At 37.9% G+C, this 23,792-nt stretch overlaps 1 protein-coding gene across 2 annotated transcripts in view; it reads left to right on the top strand.

The window, feature by feature from the left end:
- Nucleotides 1-639: 639 nt before the first annotated feature.
- Nucleotides 640-23,792, top strand: part of EIF5B (eukaryotic translation initiation factor 5B) — a 64,604-nt gene continuing 41,451 nt past the window's right edge. For both annotated transcript variants that reach the window (XM_037056789.1, XM_037056786.1), the window contains exons 1-6: nucleotides 640-872; nucleotides 16,521-16,646; nucleotides 16,746-16,830; nucleotides 17,526-18,204; nucleotides 19,340-19,557; nucleotides 19,966-20,116. In XM_037056789.1, the coding sequence (XP_036912684.1) occupies nucleotides 838-872; nucleotides 16,521-16,646; nucleotides 16,746-16,830; nucleotides 17,526-18,204; nucleotides 19,340-19,557; nucleotides 19,966-20,116 (1,294 nt within the window). In that variant the 5' untranslated portion in view covers nucleotides 640-837. The remainder of the gene's footprint in view (nucleotides 873-16,520; nucleotides 16,647-16,745; nucleotides 16,831-17,525; nucleotides 18,205-19,339; nucleotides 19,558-19,965; nucleotides 20,117-23,792) is intronic.

Raw genomic sequence — 23,792 nt, 5'->3', positions numbered from 1 at the left:
GAAGTTGACTCATAACATACAGTATGATTAGTTTTTATTTAGTTAGCATCCATAATATAACCATACAGATCTGGATATGGCACATTTTCACCACCCTCGTAGGTTGCCTCGTGATTTTCCTAACAAATTTTTAGAACTTTTTGGGGGAACATTACGACCTATTTCAGGGATTTGATGGGTGTGTGCTTGTTTTCTTTTTCTTTCTTTCTTTCTTCTTTTTTTTTTTTTTTAGTGACTGTACGTCCTAATTCATTGATGTTACTGAGACACCTAATTTTGCCCTGGATTTATCACCCTTGGGAACAACCAGAGCCCTTATCTTTGGCTCATTGTGGTCCTTTATTGAACTTCCGGCAGCTAAGAATACAAAGGTAAAGGGGAAGCCCAGCCAAAGGTCTACTTCTGACGCAGCTGCAATCTTCCACAACTGCGATTCGCCGCCAGACCGGCTGATGTACGTAGTTTTCAGCCTCATTGTCAGCCTTTGGGTTCTAGAATGTGGAAACTGCTCAGGCGTCGGTGCGCGGCCGGCGTGAGGAAAGGGGGCGCTCGCACTCCCCTTTGGCGGGCGGGTGAGGTGGAGACGCTCTACCCGAAGGGCAGCTCTCGATGAGCTGCGCCTTGCGTCCCCACGCTGAGGCAGAGAGACGATGCGCTTGCGCCGGGAGAGCTCACACCATATGTGCCCTGTCCCAGTGCGCGGGTCTGTGGAGAGCCGGCGCGAGAGACGGCAGCTCGGAGGGGAACGAGCCGAACGGAGAGCAAAGTCGGCCGTGAGGAGTGAGTCTGTGAGAGACCGACTAGAGGAGTTGGAACCACGAGCGCTGCTACCACGCGATGGGGAAGAAGCAGAAAAACAAGAGTGAAGACAGGTAAGCCAGTGGCTGGGTCTGGTCGGCGGCGGCCGGCGCGTCTGAGGGGGTCGCGCGGGTCAGGTCAGCGCGGGGTGGACCCGTGGTGGAGGCTTGAGGCCGGCCTCGCAGGACGCGGGATCTGGGCCCTGAGTGGTGCCGCGGGTCCGAGACTTCAGTGCCAGGCAGGCGCGGAGGGCCTCGGCGGCGGGCGGGTTGTTTCAGCCATAAGGCTCAGTCCTACCGCTGTTGCTCGCCCGGCCAGGAAAAGAGGGGTCTTCGGCCTGAGAAGTGTGGCAGTGGTTTTGGAGCTCCTGGCGTGGGCCGGGCGAGTGGGGGTTTTGTGGCGCAAGTTTAGGCGAGGGTCAGGAAGAGTACTCATTATGCCTTTGTACCTGTGAATACTTGGAAAGACGAGGGAGTTTGAATCAGCTGTACCTACGGCCAGGTTTTTTCACTTTCGAACCTCTCGTGTACGTTGGAGATGTTTAACACTTAACTCCCTTTTAATTTTATTTAATTTGGGTACAGTTTTGAATTATTTAAGGGCTGATGGTCCAGACTGTATGCTTTTCGTTTTCCTTCTTCCGGCCAGTCTTTTGGTGATTTCTTTGCTCTCTAGCACCTCCCCTAAGAAAGGAGGAGAAGATGAAACAAACCAATCCGGGGTCACTCCTTTCTCATCACTTAAAACGCTTTTGTGAGGAGGGACCACAGGGTGTGTGTAGAGTTATACCCCAAGATTTTGGTAACTTTTCTGTGTCACATTGGATTGAATCTTCTACTCTTATTGGAAAGTATATTAAGTGGGAGTGCATCTGCTACTTTTCATCTTTGTATACCACTCACCAAGCTTAGTTCAAATACTAGGGGAGAGAGTAAAGTAAGTTAAAACAACACCCGTGATAGTTCATCATTCTGATTCAAACTGGGTGTGGGGTCTTGAAGTTAAAATAAGGTCACTAATTACAAGTTGGAAGCCTAGATTGGTTTCCTCAGCTGGCACGCATCTAGCTGATGAGTGGGATTGAAAGATACCAGGGTGATTTTCGTATTGTAATTCAGTTGCAGGTCCACTGGAGAAAGTTCATTAGTTTGAACAATAAAATTTTGTTATTGAACCAGAAAAGTAAAAAAAAAAAAAAAAGCAGAATTTTGGATGATTTAAGTGGGAATAAAATTTCTTCACTTTCGACAGGATGTTTTGATGCGTAGAATATTTTTTTCCTTTAAATGTATACCAAAAAAATAGATGCCTATAAGAAGCTTCATGTACTAATTAACTGGCTTCAGGCATTGTTATGACTAATCATGTTTCATCCACCTGTTGGATATTTTAAAGCAACTCTCAGAATTTTTTAATGTGTAAATCCTCAGGTGTATCAAAAAAAAGTAGAAACAGAACATAAAACACAACCACAATGCCACCTTCAAGCCTAAGGAATGTTAACAATGATTTCTTAAATATTATGAAGTATCCAGTTTCCTAATTTCACTGATTCTCTTATTTAAAAAACGTTTTTTAAACAATTGGCGTGTTTGATTCAGGATTACAGAAGTCTGTTACTTAGGTTAAAAAGTACATGCATATGTTATTTTACTTACAGTTTTTACTTTCCAAACTCTCACATTGGTGGTGGGGGAAGCTATTCAGAGGGGAGAGATTTATTGTCTGTATATTCATAGAGGAAAGTGTATCCCTTATTGATTCAAAAAGATTTTCATGGTTGATGTGAAGTTTAAATTTTAAACACTGGAGCCTGTTGTTAAAAGATTGGTTTGGAAGTATATTGTAGAAGGAATGCTATTTTTTTTAATCCCTGCTCAAACTAATTTGTAGTCCTTTGGGAGGTGGGGGGCAGTCATCTCGAAGAGGAGGTGGTAGCAATGTAATTGAAAAAGTTCTCTCATATCATATTTTTCTCATTTTTTTAATGCTTCGTGGACTCTTGGTTGAGTGCTGTTCAAATTTTATTATGTAACAAATGCTAGGGTTTTGCAGAGGGTCCCGTTGGACCAGAACTGCTGAGCCTTTTTACTTTATGATTCACATAGGATATTTTGGGGTAGGCAAGGGAAGTTCCATTGCTGAGTTTGTTTGGTCTTTTGTGTATTTAAATAGTCCAGGCATATCTTATATTATTGTGCTTCGCAGATACTGCGTGTTATTTTTTTTTAAATTGAAGGCAAGATCTTCTAGCAAAAAGATTACGACTTGCTAAAGGCTCAGTAGGTGGTACTTTTAGCAATAATGTATATGTATTTTTTAAATAATCATTTTTTATCTTTAGAGGGAAAGGGAAGGAGAGAGGGAGAGAAATACCAAAGTATGGTTGCCTCTCATGCATCCCCTGCTGGGAATTGGCCTGCAACCCAGGCATGTGCCTTGACTGGGAATCAAACCACGATCCTTTGGTTCACAGGCCCGTGCTCAATCCACTGAGCTACACCAGCCAGGGCGTATATGTATTTTTTAATTAAAGTATGTTCATTTTGTTTTTTAGACAAAATGCTGTTGTACTACTAATAGACCACCGTGTATAAACATAATTTTTATATGCACTTGGAAACCAAAAAATTTCTGTGACTTGCTTTATTGTGGTGGTATGGAACTGAACCCAAAGTCTCTCCATGGTATTCCTGTACTTTGTTCCAGGGCATTTTGAATATTTGTAAAAGGAACAAAAACAGACTGGGAAGAAGGTCTGGGAAGAGAAGTCCTGTTGTAGGATTAATATTCTTGTTTGTGTACAGTGATATAGTATATCTGATTCTACTCTCTTGTATAAAGATCTGACTTTACTCTCTTGTATAAAGATCTCTATTTTAAAGATTTTAATTCATCCCACTTCCCTCGCAAGTTATCCTAAGTAGAGCATGTTTTTGGCCAGGTAGAATTGGGTGAGAAATGAGTAGCTGTTATTATCAAGATAAGGCATGGACCTGCTTTTCAGTTCTTGGACAGAACATAAATTGCTTGACTTTTTCAATTCTTATATGCAATTAATCCTTATTTTAACTTTTTAGCTGCACAATGTTCATTTACAATTGAATTTTGTTCTGATTCGATTACCAGTCAGGGCACATGCCTAGGCTGTGCATTTGGTTTCTGGTCCAGGCACACGAGAGGCAACTTACCAGTGTTTCTCTTCCTTTTTATCTCCCTTTTCTTTTCTCTAAAACTAAATACATTATAAAAATTAGATTTTATTTTATCTGAGTATTTTATTTGGATAGCACATGTTTTGTCATAACAGTGACTGAACTTTGTATAAAGACTAAGTTCTAGAATTTTGTTCCAACTTGTATAATTCTGAGAATGTGGTTTTGAGTAGGGTGTTCAGCAAGTTTTCCTGACTTTGGTCATTTGGGGAAACTCTTGATAAGATGAGGGATACGATTTAATATTTATGGTTCATAAAAATACAAGGCCAGTTCTTTCATGTCTTCCTGTAATCTTCCTAGTCATCAGTTTACATAATGGGATCTTATGGGAACTTGCATGCTTTTAAGATGTCTTACTGTTCCCATTTACACAATATGATATTTCTTAACTGATGTGTGCAGAGAAAAAGGACATGGATTATATAGTTTTTTACAATTAGCCTCCAGTTCTTCATTCTGGTCCCCCTCCATTTTTTGTTTTGTTTTTGTTTTTGTTTTTTATTCCCCTGAGTCTGCTATATATTTCAGGTTAAAAGGAATATGGTATGTCAGATTAATTAATGGGATTAATACACCCTCCCCACTCCCCAAAGGATGTAAAGTGAAGGAAGACAATTATTTCACCTATCATCACACAGTCAGATATTATGGGGGTGGGGTTGTCATTCAGGAACTAGAAGGTTTTTCATGATTCAGTCGAGTTCTGGGGTATCTTCAGCATCAGAGTTTTTGTTGCTGTGGTTCTCTAGTCTATACCAATGGTGAGCCAGTGTAGTAATTCTACTACTCTTCGCTTTTAAGTGGTACAGATAATGCTCCTGTCATTACTGGCATACTCTCTCCTTTCTTGGGATTTCTGGCTGTCTGAGATAGCTGCATAACCTTTAGATGATTGCCCTAGTGTCAGACATTCATCTTGGTCAGTCTGGGAAGCATTGTCCCTCCCCCTGAAATAGAAGACATTGGTTCTCTGCTGAAGGAATCTGTCCAGAAGGAGCTGTGAATATACAGGTACTCCAAACCTTCTCAGAGAGGGAATGGTCCTAGTGTAATAGCAAGTAGACTGATTCAACAAAGGAATTTATTTCTCATTTGTATATATTTGAATTAATAAAAACCCTCAGTCTGCATACTTTATTTTTTTATATGTATATTTTATTGATTATACCATTACAGTTGTTCTATTCCCCCCCTTCATTCCCCTTCACCCGTACACTCCCTCCCCCACCATTCTGCCCCCCTTAGTTTATAACCACGTGTCTCAAGTTCTTTAGATTCTGTATTTCCCTTACTATTCTTGCCCTCCCCCCTATCTATTATCTACCTACCATCTATGCTATTTTCTGTGCCTTCTCCCCCCTTCTCCCCCTCCCACTCCCCTGTTGCTAACCCTCCATGTGTTCTTCATTTCTATGGTTCCACTCCTGATCTAGCTGTCCTCTTGGTGTGCTTTTGTTTTAGGTGTGGTTGTTAATAACTGTGAGTTTGCTGTCCTTTCACTGTTAATATTTTTCATCATCTTTTTCTTATATACGTCCCTTTAGCATTTCATATAATAAGGGCTTGGTGATGATGAACTCCTTGAACTTGACCTTATCTGAGAAGCAGTTTATCTGTCCTTCCATTCTAAATGAAAGCTTTGCTGGATAAAGCAATCTTGGCTGTAGGTCTTTGGATTTCATGACTTGGAATACTTCTTTCCAGCCCCTTCTTGCCTGTAGGGTCTCTTTTGAGAAATCCGCTGATAGTCTGATAGGTACTCCTTTGTAGGTGACTGTCCCCTTATCCGTTGCTGCTTCTAGGATTCTCTCCTTCATTTTGGTCTTGGCTAATGTAATTATGATGTGCCTTGGTGTGTTCCTTCTTGGGTCCAACTTGTTTGGCACTCTCTGAGCTTCCTGGATTTCCTGGAAGTCTATTTCCTTTGCCAGACTGGGGAAGTTCTCCTTTATTATTTGTTCAAATAAGTTTTCCACTCGTGGCTGTTTCTTTCCCCCTTCTGGTACCCCTATAATCCGGATGTTGGAACGTTTAAAGATGTCCTGGAGGTTCCTAAGCCTCTCCTCATTTTTTTGAATTCTCATTTCTTCATTCCTTTCTGGTGGGATGTTTTGTTCTTCCTTCTGGTCCATTCCAATGATTTGAGTCCCAGTTTCCTTTCCATCACTATTGGTTTCCTGTGCATCTCCCTTCATTTCAATTAGTTTAGCCTTCATATGTTCCTCTAATTTGTGACTATAATCAACCAGTTCTGTGAGCATCCTGATAAACAGTGTCCTGAACTGTGCATCTGAGAGGCTGGCAATCTCTTGGTTGCTTAGAGTTATTGGCTCTGGGGCTTTGAGTTCTTCTTGAGCCATCTTTGAACTGTTGGTGCATGTTAGGTATCAGGATCGGAGCCCTAGGTGTTCACCAGAGCAGGGCAACTCAGTTGCTTGGTTGTGACATTGTATGTGGGGGCGGGGTCAAAGAGGAGCAATGGCGTCCCGTCTGCCGCCTCCTGCTGCTGCCACTGTCACCCGGGCCCATGCGTTTTGTCCCACTGCAGGCAAGTGTGCCACTGCTGTCAGCCCTCCACCACTGGGTTCGCCCCCTGGGGCCTGCGTGGTCCGTCTCACTGTGTGCGAATCTGCGACCGAGGTCAGTCTGCCCAGCACCCAGACTGAGTCCGAGCTGCCTGTGTGCCTGGGTCGGGGCATCTTTCCTGCCCGCTGGCTCCGCCCCTCTTACCATCCCAGTTGAATGGTTCGTTGTTGGACTTCCATATAATTCAATTTCCTGTTCTTTGGCTGTGTCTTTGTTCTCCAAACCTTTGTTGTATTCAAACTTGGTTGTGGGAGAAGGCACAGTGTTTCCACCTATGCCTCCATCTTGGCGGAAGTCAGTCTGCATACTTTAGATAAGGAACAAAAGATGTTTAATCAGTTCTCTTAGCTTGTTCCTACATGGATACTTTAGGAAATTGATACGTTGCAGGAGGGGAAGAAGTCCTAGTTTGCCATAAATGTATAAGAAAGCAGATAATAGCCCTGGCTGGATAGGTCAGTTGGAGCATTGTCCCACACACCAAAATGTTGCAGGTCAGATCCTGAGTCAGGGCACATAACTAGGTTGTGGGCTTGATTCTCAGGGCACATATGGAAGGCAGTGATACACGCTTTGCTTCCACATCCATGTTTGTCTCTCTCCCTGACCGCCTTCCTCTCTCTGTGAAATCAATAAACATCCTTGGGTGAGTATTTTTTTTTTAAAAGCAGGTGGTTAAACTTCTGTTGTTAGCTTATTCTATACCGGTGATCTCTTGGGAGCTTATGCAGCTGCTTGTATCGTTCCCTGCCCACCAGTTGTGCATTGCTTATCCTTCAAAACTTATTCTAGTCTTGCCATTGATTTATAAGATGGGCAAAACATTGTTTTAACTGAGGAACTGAGTGTCAGTGGGTTGGTTAGAATAGCAGTTCTCAGAGTTTTTGGTCTCTGGACACATGTAAATTCTTAAATTACTGAGGAACCCAAAATGTTTTTGTCTATGTGGGTTATCTCTATCAGTACTTACCATATTATGAATGAAACAATTCTTATTAACTTAAAAATAAGACACATTACATATTAATAAGTATCCTTAAATAATTGCTTTCAAAAATGATGAGTGGTATTAAACATTTTTATGGATCTCTTTACTGTCTGGCTTACTAGAAGATATCTTGATTCTCATCTGTTTGTGCATTTGTTCTGTAAGCAACATCACATATCATGTCTCCTGGAAAACTCCACGGTATACTTGGGAGAAAACGAGAATGGAAAAGGCTAATAGTCTCAGTATTATTTTGAAAATACTGGGTTGGCCAAAAAGTTTTTTTTTTCCTCCTTCCTAAAATGGCTCTAGTAGTACTTAGTTGTCTCTAACTTTGTTCAAAACAATTTTGTTAGATTGTATTGTGACAGTTGTCAGCATTCATTAAAAAAAAACACATCAAAATTGGTGAACTTTTTCGTAGTGACACACAAATGACTGCTTTTTTATTTTGCTTTCTATCTTATGCCTTGTAACACATATGTACTGTTGAGAAATTTAAGTACAAAATATACTGGTATTTTGAACCCTTATTACATAGTATTGATATAATCATAGTATACTACTTGCCCTTGCATTAACCACAATATTTACATAATTTAAGTAATGAAGCATTTAATGTAGAAGCAATAACCATGCTGTAACCACATTGAGAATCTGAGAGGAAGGAAAAGGAATAAAGATCTAAGAACTATTATATGTTATATAGAAGGGGAAATTGGGATTTACCCTAATAATGTACTTGAGGCTTAGAGTGTCTCGGCTCTTTAGCCATATCTGACTCAAAAATCTCTGGGTTTTTTCCTGTGCTGTATTACATGATTGAAGAAATTCTGACATTACAAAATGGAGACTTTAAATAAAAATTAATGTCTGCATAGGATCTTTACTGGTGAAGCATCTGTAAAAGATTAAGAATTTAAAGAAGGAGGGAGAATAGAAAAATGACAGCCATTGTCTAGAGGTCAGTCAGGGCCAGATTTTTTTTTAATATGTTTTATTGATTATACCATTACAGTTGTTCTATTCCCCCCTTCATTCCCCTTCACCCGCACACTCCCTCCCCCACCATTCTGCCCCCCTTAGTTTATAACCACGTGTCTCAAGTTCTTTAGATTCTATATTTCCCCCACTATTCTTGCCCTCCCCCCTATCTATTATCTACCTACCATCTATGCTATTTTCTGTACCTTCTCCCCCCTTCTCCTCCTCCCACTCCCCTGTTGCTAACCCTCCATGTGTTCTTCATTTCTATGGTTCCACTCCTGATCTAGCTGTCCTCTTGGTGTGCTTTTGTTTTAGGTGTGGTTGTTAATAACTGTGAGTTTGCTGTCCTTTCACTGTTAATATTTTTCATCTTCTTTTTCTTATATACGTCCCTTTAGCATTTCATATAATAAGGGCTTGGTGATGATGAACTCCTTGAACTTGACCTTATCTGAGAAGCACTTTATCTGTCCTTCCATTCTAAATGAAAGCTTTGCTGGATAAAGCAATCTTGGCTGTAGGTCTTTGGATTTCATGACTTGGAATACTTCTTTCCAGCCCCTTCTTGCCTGTAGGGTCTCTTTTGAGAAATCCGCTGATAGTCTGATAGGTACTCCTTTGTAGGTGACTGTCCCCTTATCCGTTGCTGCTTCTAGGATTCTCTCCTTCATTTTGGTCTTGGCTAATGTAATTATGATGTGCCTTGGTGTGTTCCTTCTTGGGTCCAACTTGTTTGGCACTCTCTGAGCTTCCTGGATTTCCTGGAAGTCTATTTCCTTTGCCAGACTGGGGAAGTTCTCCTTTATTATTTGTTCAAATAAGTTTTCCACTCGTGGCTGTTTCTTTCCCCCTTCTGGTACCCCTATAATCCGGATGTTGGAACGTTTAAAGATGTCCTGGAGGTTCCTAAGCCTCTCCTCATTTTTTTGAATTCTCATTTCTTCATTCCTTTCTGGTGGGATGTTTTGTTCTTCCTTCTGGTCCATTCCAATGATTTGAGTCCCAGTTTCCTTTCCATCACTGTTGGTTTCCTGTGCATCTCCCTTCATTTCAATTAGTTTAGCCTTCATATGTTCCTCTAATATGTGACTATGTTCCTCTAATTTGTGACTATAATCTACCAGTTCTGTGAGCATCCTGATAAATAGTGTCTTGAATTGTGCTTCTGAGAGGCTGGCAATCTCTTGGTCACTTAGAGTTATTGGCTCTGGGACTTTGAGTTCTTCTTGCACCATCTTTTGGGCTGTTCGTGCCTGTTCCATAGCAGGATAAAGTGTTCACTAGAACAGGGCAACTAAGTTGCTGGGTTGTGACATTGTATGTGGGGGCGGGGTCAAAGAGGGACAATGGCTTCCCGTCTGCCGCCTGCCGCCTCAGCCCCGGCGCCCCTGCCACCACCGTCACCAGGCCCAAGTGTTTTGTTCCACTGCACGCAAGTGTGCCACCGCCGTCAGCCCTCCACCACTGGGTTCGCCCCCAGGGGCCTGTGTGGTCCGTCTCACTGTGCGTGAATGTGCGACTGCGGTCAGTCTGCCCCACACCCAGAGTGGTTTCGGGCTTCCTGCCCGCCTAGGTCGGGGGATCTGTCCTGCCCGACCCATCTCCGCTGCTGGCTCCGCCTCTCTTACCGTCCCCGTTGAACGGTTCGTAGTTGTGGGACTTCCGTATAATTCCGTTTTCCAGTCTTTGGGTGTGTCCTAGTTCTCCAAACCTTTGTTGTGTTCAAACTTGGTTGTGGGAGAAGGCACAGTGTTTCCACCTATGCCTCCATCTTGGTGGAAGTCCAGGGCCAGATTTTTAAAAAGAATTTTTCCCTTAACCTTATTTGAATACCTGCCTATTCTGTAGCCTATCTATTTAAAATGAAAGCAACGATAACTTAATATTTCATTCCTTTCCATTTTTAGACCTGGTATATAAAATTTCAGGTATGCTTTTTCAGAGGAATCCCTACTTTTCACTTAGTTAGAAGTCATTTTTTAAAATCATTGGTTTTCAGACCTCCCTTTCGTGATAGTACCATACTTTCCACAGGTATATGAAATATTTTTCTATTTCTGAAGCTTTATTTATACCATAAATTTTCATAACAGTCCCTGAATTCAGTTGAGTACTGTTTTATTTCACTTTAGTTAAATATATGTCATTAGGTTTCAGTTACTGAAGTCTGATGAATCTAATAGTTATTTCTGATGATACTGTAGTTGGAATTTCTTTTAAGTCCCGAATCATATGTCCTACGTTTCCATTATATGGATATACCACATTTTTTTAAACCTAACCATCAGTCGATGACATTGGGATTGTTTATATTGCCATAAAAAATAGCCACATGTGTTTTTGGCTGTTGTAAATTATATTACTATAAAAATCCCTGTATATGTTTTTATTTTTTTAGGGTATGTAATACCTAGGGGTGAAATTGCTGGGGAACTCTGTGTTTAACTTTTTCAGGAACTGCCAAAGCTTCGTTTTTCATTCCAACCAACAGAGTATTAGAGTTATTTCTACATCCTCATCAACACTTACCATCTGCCTTTTTGATTACTGTGGGTGTGATGTGGTGTCTTACTACTTTTGGTTTGCATTGCATGATGGTTTAATGTGTTTATTGAACATTTGTATCCCTTGTTTGGAGAACTATCCATTCAACTCATTTGCCCATTTTAAAATTGTTTAGGAATAAGGGTTCTTTATATATTCTACATAGCAATCCTTTATCAGGTATGATTTACAGCTTGTTTTCTCCCATTCTTTGGGCTGTCTTTATATTTCTCCCATACTTTTTGTTTTACTTTCTTGATAATACCCTGTGTAGCATAAAAGGTTCTAATTTTGTTGAAGTCTGATTTATATATTTTTAGGTTGCTTGTGTTTTTGATATCAGGTCTAAGAAACCACCACCAAATCCAAGGTCATGAAGACTTACTGTTTTCTTCTAGTGGTTTTATGGTTTTACTGCTTACTTTGAGCCAGATTGAGTTAATTTTTGTAGATTGTGTAGTGTTGTGGGGGTCCAGCTTTATTCTTTGTGGATATTCAGTTGTCCTGGCAGCATTTGTTAAAAAGACTTTAATTCTTTGTTGAAATCAATTGATGATATGTGTAGGTGTTTACTTCTGGATTTCCAGTTCTGTTCCATTGTATATCTCTCTTTATTGCAGTACCACACTGTCTTAATTACTATAGCTTTGTAGTAAGTTGGAAATTGGGAAGTATGATTTGTTAAATTTTGTTCTTTTTTGGAATTGTTTTGGCTATTATGGGTTCCTGGCATTTTCATGCAGATTTTAGGATCAGCTTCTCAATTTCTAGGGACAGGGAGGCAGCTGGAATTTTGATTGGGATTTGATCAGTGATTTTCAACCTTTTTTGCCTCGTGGCACACATACACTGGTCACTAAAATTGTGCAGCACACCAAGAAATATTTTTTGCTGATCAGACAAAAAGAGGTATAACTTTGATTCATTTATATTGGATGACTATTGTTGTGTTCGCTGTTGTCTTCTTTTTAAGGTTTTCTTTTCTTTTTCTTTTTTTAAGATTTTATTTATTTTTCTTTAGAGGGGAAGGGAAGGAGAGAAGGAGAGAAATATCAATGTATGGTTGCCTCTCGTGCGTCCCCCTGCTGGGAACTGGCCTGCAACCCAGGCATGTGCCCTGACTGGGATTCGAACCATGATACTCTGGTTCGCAGGCCTGAGCTCAGTCCACTGAGCTAGCCCAGGCAGGGCTGCTGCTGCTTCTTTTTTTTAATTGACAGTCTAAGGGAAGAGAGGTCAGTGCCCCCTGACTAGTCAGGTATTGCATGTTTTAAAAATTCTTGTGGCACACTGATTGAAAATCACTGCTGTAGATTAATTTTAGGAGTATTGCCAATATTATGCCCTCTGATCCATAAACATGGGATTTTTTTTCATTTATTTAGGTCTTTGGTTTCTTTCAATAATTTTTTTGCAAAAAATTATTTCAATAAGTTTTCAGAGTATATTTGCAACTCTTAAAAATTATTTTGAGCATTTCTTTTTTATGCTATTGTAAATATATTCCCTTAATTTGATTTTCAGATTGTTCATCACCAGTGCATAGTTTAAATATAGTTGATATTTGTGTATTGATTTTTTATCCTGAAACCTTAATAAATTCGTTTATTAGCTATAATAATTTTTTGTCTTGTGCATGTGGATTCCTTAGGATTTTCTATGTGTCTGGTCATGTCTTTGGCAAGTTTAGATAGTTTCCTTATTTTCCAATCTACAGGCCTTTTATTTCTTTGTCTTGCCTAAAGCTCTGGCTAGATCTTGCAGTATATAATGATGGATAGAAAGTTTGATGTTAGCTGTGTTTTTCCTAGAGATCCTTTTTTAGGTTGAGGAAAGTTTGCTATTCCTACTTTGCTGAGTCTTTTTACCACGAAAGGGTGTTGCATTTTGTTAAGTGCTGTTTATTCATCTATCGAGATAATGATAAATTTTTGTATTTTATCCTATTTATAGCTGATGGATTAAATTAATGGATTTTAATATGTTCAGACAATCTCGCACTCCTGTAGTAGTTCTCACTTGGTCACGGTATGTGATTCTTTATGGTGCGTGGAATGATGCTCCAACCAGCTGAGCGCCTGACCAGGGTATGATCCTCTTTATATATGTTCTTGGATTTGGTTTGCCACTGGTTTTTGAGGATTTCACTTTTTAAAAAAACTTTTAACCTTTCTATATAGTATCTGTTTTAGGTCTGTCTTTTAGCAAACAACATAAAATTGAATTTTTCAAATACAATCTGATAACTTATCTTTAAGAGTTTAAAGTTACATTGCTACCAATTAATAATATATTTGACTTTATTTCAGCCATTCTATTTTTTTATTTGTACAATTCTGCCATGCTTTATTTCTGTTTTCTTTCATTTTTTCCCTTTTTATTCGAGGTTAGAATTTATGCATGCCATTTTTATTTCTTAAGTGCTTAGATTTTAAATTTTGCCATACATATACAAAGTCAATATTTAATACCATGTAGAACAGTACAAGAGCTGTAGTGCTGTTGTCCAGTATTTTAGTTTTGTTTTATTTTAGTTGTCTACTACAGGTCAATGACGTTTTGTTTAAGGTTGAATGCTACTTTCCTTAAAGGAATTACTTGTCAGGACTGAATTTGAGAAGAAAAAAAAAAGTCTTGTGCTTAGTGGATCTTCCATTCTCTTAAGAATTTAATTTGCTCTAAGGTCAAAATGATTATGAAGAGTGATTTCCATTCTTAGATACCTTAATAGCTAACAGATTTTAAAGATACAAAATGTTGGGAAGACACTACCTTACTAAACTCTGCAAATTATGAGCAAGTTATAGGTACCTGATTTCAGCCCTGGTTTACTTTTTATGTAACTTTGTAATTTTTTTAATGTAAATTTCTAACTTTCTATCATAAAAATTTCAAGCACACAGAAAAAAATGAAAGTGGTTTAATGAACCCCCATATACTCATTATCTAAATTTTGTCATTTCTAGCATTTTGTCCCCGTTTTAGCTCTATGTATTTTATTTCATAGACATCTTGATATTTTTCTCCATTTTCTTACCTAATCACAATACCCTTACCCCACCTAGTGCAACGAACACAAATTCTCTAGAGTTTAATATCCAGCCCATATTTCAGATTTTTAGCTCCACAGTGACTTTTCACAGTTGGTTTGTTCAAGCCATGTCGTAAATAAGATTCACACTGCATTTCATTTTGATGTAGCTTGTAATTTTAATAAAAGTCACATATTTATTATAGGTATCTGGCTAAATTCCGTTTTTCTTCTTTCTGTGTAAATATTGTCTTCACATTCTCTGAATTTATTTAGAATTGTCGGAACTTGGTTATGTTAGCCCATTGGTAATAGAATGGAGGGGAATTATTAGAGAGACTTGCTGGTGGCAAGTATATTCTGTTCTGTTTGGTTTAAAGACAAAATCCTTGGGCAAGCCTATAAGCTGATCACTCCTGCATGGTAAATAAGGTAGACAGACCCTGCTCTACCGCTGTTCCTGCCCCCCCTCCCCCGCAGCGAGCCAGGTATGCTACATTCAGACTATAAGACTCACCCTGCTTTCCCCACATTTGGCTAGGGTGGGGGTGAGAGGGTGGGAAGGGTCTTGTGATTGGTACTTCAGTGTTGCTAATTGATCTTTATCTGACTCACCTCTTGCCTGCAGAGGCAGTAGGATAGGTGATCATTGTTTTTCATCACAGTTAACTGTGAAAGCTCCTTAACTGGTTGGTCTTCCTACTTCCTATCCAGTTGGGGTTCTGCCCCAACTTCCTAGTCGTCCTAGGGGTAGCTTCCCTTGCCAGTCATCCTAGTAGAAGTAGCTTTCTAAGATGGAGATTTGATTATGTTAGCAGGGTTAAGAGCTGTAACTGCGGAGTCAAAGTTTCTAGGTTCATACCCCATCTCTGCCTTGTGTGATCCTGCACATGTTCTTTGTGCCTCAGTTTCTTCATTTATTAAAAATGGAATAACTGCTCAAATCTGACCCACAGTCACCCAGAAAGATTGCTAAAAATATACAGCCTACCTCACACCCCAGTTTCTGGTCACCTAGATCTTGGGTGGTGGGGTCAGTAAATCCATAATGTACAAAAAGCTTCTCAGTTGGCTCAGATATCCTTCTCTGAGTCCCCAGGCACTCTTAGTGTCTGATATGCCCACCCCCTTTGCCTGGTTAACTCCTCTTCCTCCTCTAGTACTTGGTTCTCTTCTCTAGTAGGAAACATCTGACATTCTCATTTTGCATTTGGTGTTTCAGGAAGTCTCCCCCAGTGGAGCAGTTAAGTGTTCTATGACCCTCCTCAAATACACTGTCCTACAGTATAGGATAGAAAGGATATTTCAACTTGGGCCAACAATTTATAAAAGCATTAAACATTTTTTACTTTATTGCTCTTAGCATTTTGCAGTGCCTGGTTTGCCGGTTTGCTGCCTCTTCTACTAAGCTCCTTGAGGATAGATCCTGTATCTTCAAAGTTTTCTAATATAATTTTAAAATTATATTCATCATATAGTTACAAGTTACTCTTCAGAACTTCTCTGTACTGAAATGAGGCTTCTATATAACAGGGTGTCTGTCAGTGGGGGCCATATTGCATGGTCTTAATTTTTTTACTATATCATTTATTGGGATTCATCTACTTTTTCTACTGTGTACCTCAGGCTGACCTTGGTTTTCTGTAAGTTTGAACTGGAACTTAGTTGGGTTTGCTTTGAATTATATTGGTAGATGAGGACATTGTAGAATGGAACCAGAAACAAAACCAGTAATGTAAAGGGTTGTGAGTTTCCTTGGTTCTAGATATTTGGATGTTGTATGTGCTTTACTTAGTGAAGCATTCCTAATTCATTTACATTTGGATGTTTGGTTTGTTTTGCTTGTTTTGTTCAAGTCATTCAAACTTTGTGCATCTTAGTTTTCCTATTGGTAAAATGAAATAATAGACTAGTTGATCTTTAAAGCTCCTTCCAAAAATTTTCAATTTTTGTTATTCCAAGTAAAAATGAATAGGTATCCAGATATTTAGATGTTGGTATTGATAATGAAGTAATAAGACTTGTTCATCCTTTAACATCTCTCTTTTATAAATAACTCTAGACACATATAACAAAACTTAGGTATGAACAAAAGTTAATTTCCATTTCTTGTTTAACCATAGTACTTCATTATATATCTCTTTCTGATGTGAATGTAACTCAAACTTTATTGAAACAGATGCAGCAAGGCTGATAAGGGTATATAACTAGTGTTGTTGTGAAAGGGCTTGCCAAATGGTTTTTCTCAGTAGGATGCTAATGTGTGATAAAGGCTAAGATTACTTTTTAAAAATGTTTCTCTGTATGTGAATGTGCTAGATTACTGTACTCTCGAGTAACATTTAGATCTTCTTTGTTTTCATATAAGTGCCAAGGATGACATTGATCTTGATGCCTTGGCTGCAGAAATAGAAGGAGCTGGTGCTGCCAAGGAACAAGAGCCTCAAAAGTCCAAGGGGAAAAAGAAAAAAGAGAAAAAACGGCAAGACTTTGAGTAAGTATGTTTTAAATATGTTTGCTTCTTATTAGCTTTGGTACTAGATACACTTACTAATTAATTCAATGCCTCAAATATATTTTAATGTTTTTCTAGTGAAGATGATATCCTGAAAGAACTGGAAGAATTGTCTTGGGAGGCTCAGGGCATCAAAACTGACAGAGAAACTGCTGCTGTAAAGGTGAAAGATGTTGGTTACCCAGCTGTACTTCCTGTTGCTAGCTTTATTTAGGGTGCTGCTTTTAGAAATTTTTGAGCTCTGTGTGTGTTTGTGCCCATGTGTTGTATGTGTATATATGTGTGTATGTTAAAACATTATATAAACTCTTATGCCAGTGGGGAAAACAATATTTAGGAAAGAAATAATGTCTTAAAATCTTTAGGAAGACAGTTTATTTGGGAATCTAAAGGTATTTGGGGGTATGTTAACTATTTATAAAATTGATATATGTAGAGATATGACATTTCCTATCTCTACCTTCAATTTCTTACAGTGTTTCTTTTTATCCTTTGAATTTGGGGAGGCCTTAGAGTAATGGGAAAGTGATAGGCATTTTTTTTTCTTCTTTCAATTGCTCTCTTAGGCTTTGAGTGCCATGTGAAGAAGCTAATAAATGTGGACCGTGATTAGTGCTGGCTAGGGCACCTAGATCCTGACATTCACAGTGAATGTGAGAGGTGCCTGAAGCCCACCTAGGCTAGCTTCTGGCACTTGGTTGAGTTTTATATCCTCATAAAAAGGACTTTATTTTGAAATTATTTTGAGAATTTTTTCCATGTGTATTTAATGAAGCATGTTACTCTGAGGAGTTCCAATTATTTATTTTAAAGCAAAATGTAATTCTGTTAATATTTCTAACACTGGAAATTTTTTAGCCAACAGAAAATAATGAAGAAGAATCCACCTCAAAACAAGATAAAAAAAAGAAAGGACAGAAAGCCAAAAAACAAAGTTTTGATGATGACAGTGAAGAATTAGAAGATAAGGATTCAAAATCAAAAAAGACTGCAAAACCGAAAGTGGAAATGTACTCTGGGAGTGATGATGATGATGATGATGATGACTTTAACAAATTTTCTAAAAAAACTAAAGGGAAAGCTCAAAAATCAAATAGAAAGGGGGACGGGTCAGAAGAGGATGAGGATAACAGTAAGAAAATTAAAGAGCGTTCCAGAGTGAATTCTTCAGGGGAGAGTGGGGATGAATCAGATGAAGTTTTGCAGTCTAGAAAAGGACAGAAAAAAAATAAAAAAAATAAGGCAGGTCCTAATGTGGAGAGTGGGAATGAAGATGAAGACTCCTTCAAAATTAAAACTGTGGCCCAAAAGAAGGCAGAAAAAAAAGAGCGAGAGAGAAAAAAGCGAGAGGAAGAAAAGGCAAAACTGCGGAAGCTGAAAGAAAAAGAAGAGTTAGAAACTGGTAAAAAGGATCAGAGTAAACAAAAAGAACCTCAAAGGAAATCTGAAGAGGAAGCTGTAAAATCCAAAGTGACTCTTGACACTGAAACAGCCCCTGCCACTGATGAGAAAGGAGAGGTGCCTGCAGCCACTGAAGGTGGGTAAAATTATTGGGAAAGGGCAAAAGGCTTGGATTCCTATTTAGTGTAAGGTTTGATTATTATACCCCAAAGTAGTTTTCTTATTTGTCCTTGGTTATAAAGATGCTTAATTGCATGAAAGCCTTTTAAAAACTATATACTCTTTTAAAAACTTACATACTCTTTGAATTAATGTTTATTGTTAAACATTTATGTATAATATAAAATGCCTCTTAAGTAGTTTGTGCACAGACTAGAATTTTTATAGAATTCACTGTGAACAATTTTTTGTTGTTGTTGATAAAGAGTGGAAGTTGCCTTATGAAAAATTTATTCTTCCTTTTGATAACTCCATCAGATAATATCAGAATTCTCTCTTATTTTTAAAAACCCAGTTCAACCTGTGAAATGGTAAACTAAAAATGCTAAAATCAGTTAACATCTTTTAAACAACGGCGAGCCACTTTGTTATACCAGTACCAATAAACAAAAAATAAGTTTTCTAGTTAAAATTTCCCTAGTTGGAATGAGAATAAAGATCAAATGATTCACGTAGTTTTCTTTAGTAAGACTTTTAATGGGAAAATTGACATAGTTTTTTTTAACCACTCAAATTATTATCTGGACATATTTGAGGAAAGCACCATGAAAGTAGCTTTATGATCTTTAGTTGTTGTTTTTTTTTTTTTTAAGGCATAATGCTGTAGTGTTCTTAGAATATAATTACCTATATTTTTCTATTTTATTCTTCTGATATCTTAAGATTGGCATCATTCATATCATTCCCATTTTATAGAAGCAAAACTAGCTATAGAATTAAGGAAGGAATTCAGACACTATTGATTAAGAACTACGTTAGATACAGTATATTTTCTTCATACTGACAGGATACGCCTGTCTTCTTGCATCCCTTAGGACTACTCAGCAACAGCAGCATTGTTGGCTTCTAAGGAGGCTAACTTGGTTAATCTTAACTGTTGCAGGTACTGAGGCACTCCTGTGCTTTTGGGGGTGCACTGATGCCTAGAGGCTGTAGCTTGCTGCTGGCATCTTCTTTGGCCCATTATGGTCCTTGAATTGTGGGGTTTGCTCATCATTGCCTTAGGAAACAAGGTTTTTTAAAACCACTTCACCTGTATTCTTTTTTGATAGACGACAATGAAGGAGACAAAAAGAAAAAAGAGAAGAAGAAAAAGAAAGTAGAGAAGGAAGACAAAGAAAAAGAGAAGAAAAAAGGACCTAGCAAAGCCACAGTTAAAGCTATGCAGGAAGCTCTGGCTAAGCTTAAAGAAGAAGAAGAGAGACAGAAACGAGAAGAGGAAGAACGCATAAAACGGCTTGAAGAATTGGAAGCTAAGCGTAAAGAAGAGGTATATTTTCATGAAGTTGCTGACATCGGCATTGTGTTTAACTTAAAAAATCTCTATGAAATATCCTCTAACCTTCTAAATCTAAAAATCTCATAATTATATGGTAATTCAGTTACATCATCATCTGTATTATATGAATAATAAGATGAAGAGGTATAGAAAATCCTGCTGTTATTTCCTGAGATACAGACAGAAGTTGCTTATGTATCATTGCCAAAACACATGGTCTGTTCTCATGCGATATTATTATATGTATATTTAAAACATTTTCATTTGGAATCCCCTAACATAATACTTTGCATGTGTCTGAAAAGTTTCGTTTGAAGTATGGGTTATTTACATTGAAATTTAATTTAAATATAATTGATTAAGGTGTGTAGTTTTTGTCTGATATATATTCTCTTATAGGAAAGATTGGAACAAGAAAAAAGAGAAAGGAAAAAGCAAAAAGAAAAAGAAAGAAAAGAACGCTTGAAAAAAGAAGGGAAGCTTTTAACTAAATCTCAGAGAGAAGCCAGAGCCAGAGCTGAAGCTACCCTTAAACTTCTGCAAGCTCAGGGTAGGTAGTAGCCTTAATTAACTGAAGAGTCTAGACACTTTTGGCATGAAGTTATATGTTTACATTGCTCAAAAGGAGAATTGAATTATATCAGAACAATTCTTATGAAAATGCTGTGAAAAGGTGTAATAGTGGTCAGTGATACAGTTTCCTTATTTAGGGAGATGACTTATATACTGTGTTAAAATTTTTCCTTGCAAATGATAATATATCTATAAAAAATTTTTGTCCCCCAAAAGAAACAAAAATAGAGACATGCAGTAAAATGAGTCTCCATTTACCTGTCACTCAGTTTAAATAATTATCAGTATATGCCATTTTTGTTTTGTTCTCCTTCACCTACTTTTTTTCCTGGAGTATTTTAAAGTAAATTTCAAGTAACCATATTATTTTACTCATATTTTACTTTAGTATGTATCTCTGAACAGATAAGGGCATTTTGCTTTTTGTCATGAATAAGAGTACATATGACATCTAATAATTAATTTCTTCATATCATTGGATTTTCTGTCCATTTAAAATTTTTTCCACTTGTCTCCAAATGTCTTTTATGATTGATTTTTTTTCAAATCAGGATCCAGATTACAGCCACACATTGCATTTGGTTGATAGGTCTGTCTCTTCCTGTTACCACTACTACCACCCCTGTTTTTGGCATGTCCTGGGTTTTTGTTTTTTTCTCCCTGTTGAAGATGCTGGATTATTCTCTAGAATTTCTCATATTCTAGATTTATTTGATTGCATTTGCCTGCTGTTGGCTAATATACTTCTCTATTCCATGTAATTTCTTAGATCCAGCAGCTTGGCTACTTTTTAGTGGTGCACTCCCAGTTACCTCATGTAGGCGTATGATATGGTTGCCTCACTTCTAGTGATGACAACAGTGGTCAGTGGGTTTAGCCATTGGCAGCCTTGTTCATTATGAAAGTTCTTTGTTGACTTTTCATCGAATAATTTTAATGTTTCTTTGGTGATCATTGACTATATTCAGTATTTCATTAGGAATTGCAGAATTGTGATACTCTGTCATCCATCTGCATTTATTAGCTAGAATTTTTCTCTAAAAGAAAATTTTTTCTCTGGAATACAGTTTCATACAGGAAAGTCAGGATAGACACTTGATTCTTTCCCTTTATTAATTTTCAAAATAATAAATTGATATCTCAGCAACACCTAAAAGGTTATTGTAGATGTCTATCAAATTGATACGCTTTCATCTCATAGTCATTTTTGATACTAAGATTATACCATCTTTGGCCAGCAGGGGGCCATTCAGGCTTGTCTCTGTGACTTCTTTTTCCCCTGTGACTTTTTCCCATGCCTACAATATTCTTTGATTTTTTTTTCTTGCTTTCTGACAGAATGAGATATCTCAGGTTCATCTTGCATTTTTCCTCTAGACCTGGAATCAACTGTTCACCCGAGGACCCTTGATTCCTTTTAGTTTAGAGGCCACACTCTGAATATATAATTATGTTTTTGACAAGTGAGCTGATTTAAAATAGTGACCACTTTATTGAGAAGAATATATTGGGACCTTCCTTAATTTCCTGTCCCTCCATTCCACAGGTTTTTATATTACTGTAATGTTGGTGCTATGTTATAATTACAATAATAGCTAGCATTTATTACATATTTAGTGTGCAGCTAATGCTATAATAAACCTTTGACATTGTCTCTTTCCTCCTAAAAATCATATAGATGTTTTCATTCCATCATGTAGATGAAGAAATGGAGACTCAGCTTAAATAGCTTGTCCAAGGTCCTAGAGCTGAGATTTAAATTGATCTGAGTAACTACCTCTTTATTCTGCATTATATGTTCTGCCAGGAGCAATACATTTAGAGAAACACAGTACTTCGATTTCAGAAAATTTTATTCTTGGGGATATAAAAAATGAAATTAGTGAACAAATTTGAGTACTACCAGCACCCAAATATCAGATTTGAAAGACAAAGAGCATTCCTGAAGAAATTAGAATGGGACTGTGCAGGGGAGTAGTTTGCCAATCTCAGAAATGCTATTTGATGGAGTAGTTTGACTTGCACTTATTAGATTAGATGAAAATCTAATCTTTAGGGCAGTCTTTAGGACAGACTTGGAAGAGATGGTCTCTCAAGTGGTGTGCCTGAATACCACTTGCAGAAGAGCTTCTACAAGAACTTTATTGTAGTGCCTTAGTTTGCAAGATGAATGGAATGTCTGAACACTCATAAGTCTTGGTTTTGATTACAAGTACAACAGTTTACTAAAGAATTCCTATCCAGAGCAACAGTCAGTTAAATCTGGGGGTGTTGATGGGACTACCCTTGAGGTCATACGACTCAGTTTCCCCCCAGGTCCATCCTTTCATGTACTAGGTATACACTGCTGGATAGAAAAACCCTTGTCAACCCGATTTTCTCCACATTCTTAGGTGGTTTTATCCTGTTACTTGGTTTGTTTATTATAGTTGTCTTGTCAGAGTGACTGATGATTCTGGTTTTACAATTCTAACCAGTCTCAACATTTACATATGTGCATAAATACAGTACATGTACATTCATACTTCAAAGTTAAGAACATTTTAAGTGATTTTCTTTTTTTAAAAACTTCATTTAAAACCCACAATAAACAGTTTTTTCTGTTGTGAAATTTCTGCTCTTAGTGAAAGACTATGTTAGTAACCCAAGAGGAGATGAGGAACCTCTCTTATGAGTTTGTTATAGGAATGAAGAGGAAGAATTACATTGGAGAACCATGCCATTTGAAGCTCTTTGCTGCTTCTGGGATTCACTGTTCACTGATAAAGACATAGTCTCCTAAGGCTTAATAATGTTACTTGCAAATAAGATTTAATATATGCTCTTCTGTGTCTTATTTTTGACTTTTTATTTGTTCTAATATTATAATTAGAAAGTCTAAAAACAGATGTTCAAAAGTGGATAAAAACCATGAATTCAAATAAAAACAAATTACTGACATGATACTTTTTCACTTTGGATAAGTCACTTTTTACTTAATCTTAACTTTTATTTGCTTTTAACCAGCTGTCATACTAGCCATTGTTGAAGGTTGATTTACTCCATTTTGTAGTGATAATGAAAACTTCTGTTATATGTAGTGTTCTATTTCTGCTGTAACAAATACAAACGTAGTGACTTAACACAAATTTATTATCTTACAGTTCTGTAGATCATAAGTCTCTGACATTGGTCTCAATGGGTAAGGTGTTGGCAGAACTTCATTTCTTTCTGGAATTTCTGGGAAGAATCCATTTCCTTTTTACTTTATTTTTTTAAAAAATTTCATTCAAGGACATGTTCATCGAGTTTTAGAGGGGGAGGGAGAGACAGACAGACATCGATATGAAAAACATTAATTGGTTGCCTGCCATATACTCCCTGACCAGGGACTGAACTCACAACCTAGGTATGGGTGTATGGGATGATGTTCTAACCCACTGAGCTACACTGCTAGGGCTCTGTTTCCATGCTTTCTAAAGGCTACCCCACATGTGTTCCTTGGCTCATAACCCCCTTCCTCCATCTTTAAAGCCACCAGCGTTATATTACTCAGACTGTTCTTTTATAGTCATGGATTCCTTTTACCTTAGCTTGTGCCTCAGTGAAAGGATCTTCACTTTTAGGGACTCGTGACTCTGCAGCTCACTTGGATGATTGTCCGTGATTATCTT

Source organism: Sturnira hondurensis, unplaced genomic scaffold (genome assembly GCF_014824575.4).
Source record: "Sturnira hondurensis isolate 20B ecotype Veracruz unplaced genomic scaffold, ASM1482457v3 Scaffold0009178, whole genome shotgun sequence".
Taxonomy (NCBI): Eukaryota; Metazoa; Chordata; class Mammalia; order Chiroptera; family Phyllostomidae; genus Sturnira; species Sturnira hondurensis.
The sequence above is the reverse complement of the archived record's forward strand: the minus strand, read 5'-3'. Positions and strand labels throughout refer to the sequence as shown.